The sequence below is a fragment of the Poecilia latipinna genome, unplaced genomic scaffold (assembly GCF_001443285.1).
Source record: "Poecilia latipinna isolate Pla-1442-1.1 unplaced genomic scaffold, P_latipinna-1.0 Scaffold2713, whole genome shotgun sequence".
NCBI classification, from domain to species: Eukaryota; Metazoa; Chordata; class Actinopteri; order Cyprinodontiformes; family Poeciliidae; genus Poecilia; species Poecilia latipinna.
In genome coordinates, this window is record NW_015115329.1 from 1 (window position 1) to 2,100 (window position 2,100).

Here is a 2,100-nt window from a genome sequence, read left to right on the forward strand (position 1 = left end):
GTGTGTAGCAGTGTGTGTGTGTAGCAGTGTGTGTAGCAGTGTGTGTGTGTAGCAGTGTGTGTAGCAGTGTGTGTGGTATAACCCCTGAGGTTCAGTGATCAGTGTAAACATGATAATAAACCTTCGAGTCGCTCGTTAAGCTCGTTAAGCATCTGCAGGAGTCATGTGACCTGGAAGCTGCTGGTGAAGCGATGAAGACTCTGATCTTCATCAGGCTCTGCTTCCCTCTGAGCAGCTGAAGCTGACCTTTGACCCTAATATCATCCACTACAGGAAGTGCTGCTGAAGCGAGCCGCTGACCTGGTGGAGGCGCTCTACGGCATGCCGCACAACAATCAGGTGAGCCACACCTGACCGAAACCAGGAGGAACCCGGGCAGATCAGAACCGGAGGCACAGCCTAGTCCGGACGGCAGAGGAAGTCCCGCCCTCTGACGGCCGGCAGAGGTTTCCATTCAGAGGAACTGAGAGCAAACGGGCCGGCTCCAGTCGGGTTACCGTTTCGGCTGATGTTCAGTGTGCGCTGTCTCTACAGGAGATTATCCTGAAGCGAGCGGCGGACATCGCTGAGGCTCTCTACAGCGTTCCCAGGAACCACAACCAGATCCCGTCGCTAGCGAACTCCACCTCCCACGGCATGATGGGAGTCAACTCCTTTGGCGGCCAGCTGGCCGTCAACGTCTCCGAGACGGGTCAAGGTACGAGCTGACTGTCCGCCGCTCAACACAGGGGGCGCTGTCCATGTGACAACCGGTTCTGATCCCGAGGACAGGAACCTAGAACCCTGGAGTCCTGGTGGTTGTTTGGTTCCTGGTGGTTCTTCAGCTTGCTATGCCGGATTACCGTTTCCTCATCAAATTCTCTTGTTTAATCTACATTTTCTTCTTCCAGTGGGCTACAACCGGAACACCAGCAGCGTGTCGCCGCGGGGATACGTCCCAAGCTCCACCCCCCAGCAGAGTAACTATGGCAACACCGTCAGCAGCAGCATGAATGGCTACGGAAACACCAGCATGCCGAACCTCGGAGTGGCGACGTCTCCGGGTTTCCTGAACGGATCGTCAGCCAACTCGCCCTATGGCAGTAAGTACCCAGGGACCAGTGACGTGCGGTGAGGTTCATTGCTGGTGAGCTTCTGACTTAGACACCATGCATGTTATTGGACGTACGGAAATTTCGCGCATGCGTACAATGCTGGAGGGCAAAAAGACTAATCATTTACATGTCATCCATAGCCGCGTTAACTCAGTGAAACTTAGAAATGTAGGTATTGATTTCGTGCTATGATCCACAGCAAAGGGAGAGAGGTACTTTCCACGCTGCATGCAGACTCGTTGCCATAGCAACTGACAACAATGCCACTTCATGTTTTAGGATTTAACACCAAAAAAACATTCAAGAAATTTGCACACAGAACAGAAAATTCAGTCTGTTGTTGTAGTACGTTTTAGGCTTAATGTTTTATTAATAAATAATTGCTGTGGTAGATTAGCTGCCGCTTCTACTTTACTGAATTATTTAAACAGAAACTGTAGCCCACAAAACGCACATTTCATTAAAAAACTAAACAAAAACATCTTATTGCTGTCTTACCTTTACGTATCAATGAAATCCATGCGCCGCTAATTCTGCACAAAAATCTCCGTTCATCCAAAGCCCAGTCTATCCTCATGTCTTTTCTACTCCGTCTGAGAATCATCAAACTGTCTCGAAGCAAAACTTTCAGCTCCGTTGTTGGTCTTCTTTAGTTATTATCTCCTGCTTCAATTGAAAATCCACTTTAGAAAACTGTTTAAGTTTAGAAATGTAGTCTTTCATGTTGACGTCGGAAGAGAGGAGAAAACAAATATATCGCTGTACTTTACTTATTTACTGTATGGCTAGCTCCATGGCTAGCTCACTGTGTCTTACTCTACAGTTGTGCAGTCACAATATCTGGGATCATGAGCGACCCCTGCCATGAGGCAAGAGAACTGCCTGCCTCCCCTCGTGTCTGTTCTCTGCCGTTTCTGATCGCTCCTCCGCACACAAAACACGATACACACACAGTTGGTGACAACAAAACACTGTGCATTATATACATAAGCGAAATTATGGAAAA

At 48.7% G+C, this 2,100-nt stretch overlaps 1 protein-coding gene across 1 annotated transcript in view; it reads left to right on the forward strand.

Moving 5' to 3' along the window:
• Window positions 1-267: 267 nt before the first annotated feature.
• Window positions 268-2,100, forward strand: part of LOC106938851 (transcription factor COE3-like) — a gene marked incomplete at its 5' end in the record, with an annotated part of 8,987 nt that continues 7,154 nt past the window's right edge. Inside the window, 3 exons of the mRNA XM_015021038.1 lie at window positions 268-339; window positions 535-697; window positions 891-1,082. Coding sequence (XP_014876524.1) covers window positions 268-339; window positions 535-697; window positions 891-1,082 — 427 coding nt within the window. The remainder of the gene's footprint in view (window positions 340-534; window positions 698-890; window positions 1,083-2,100) is intronic.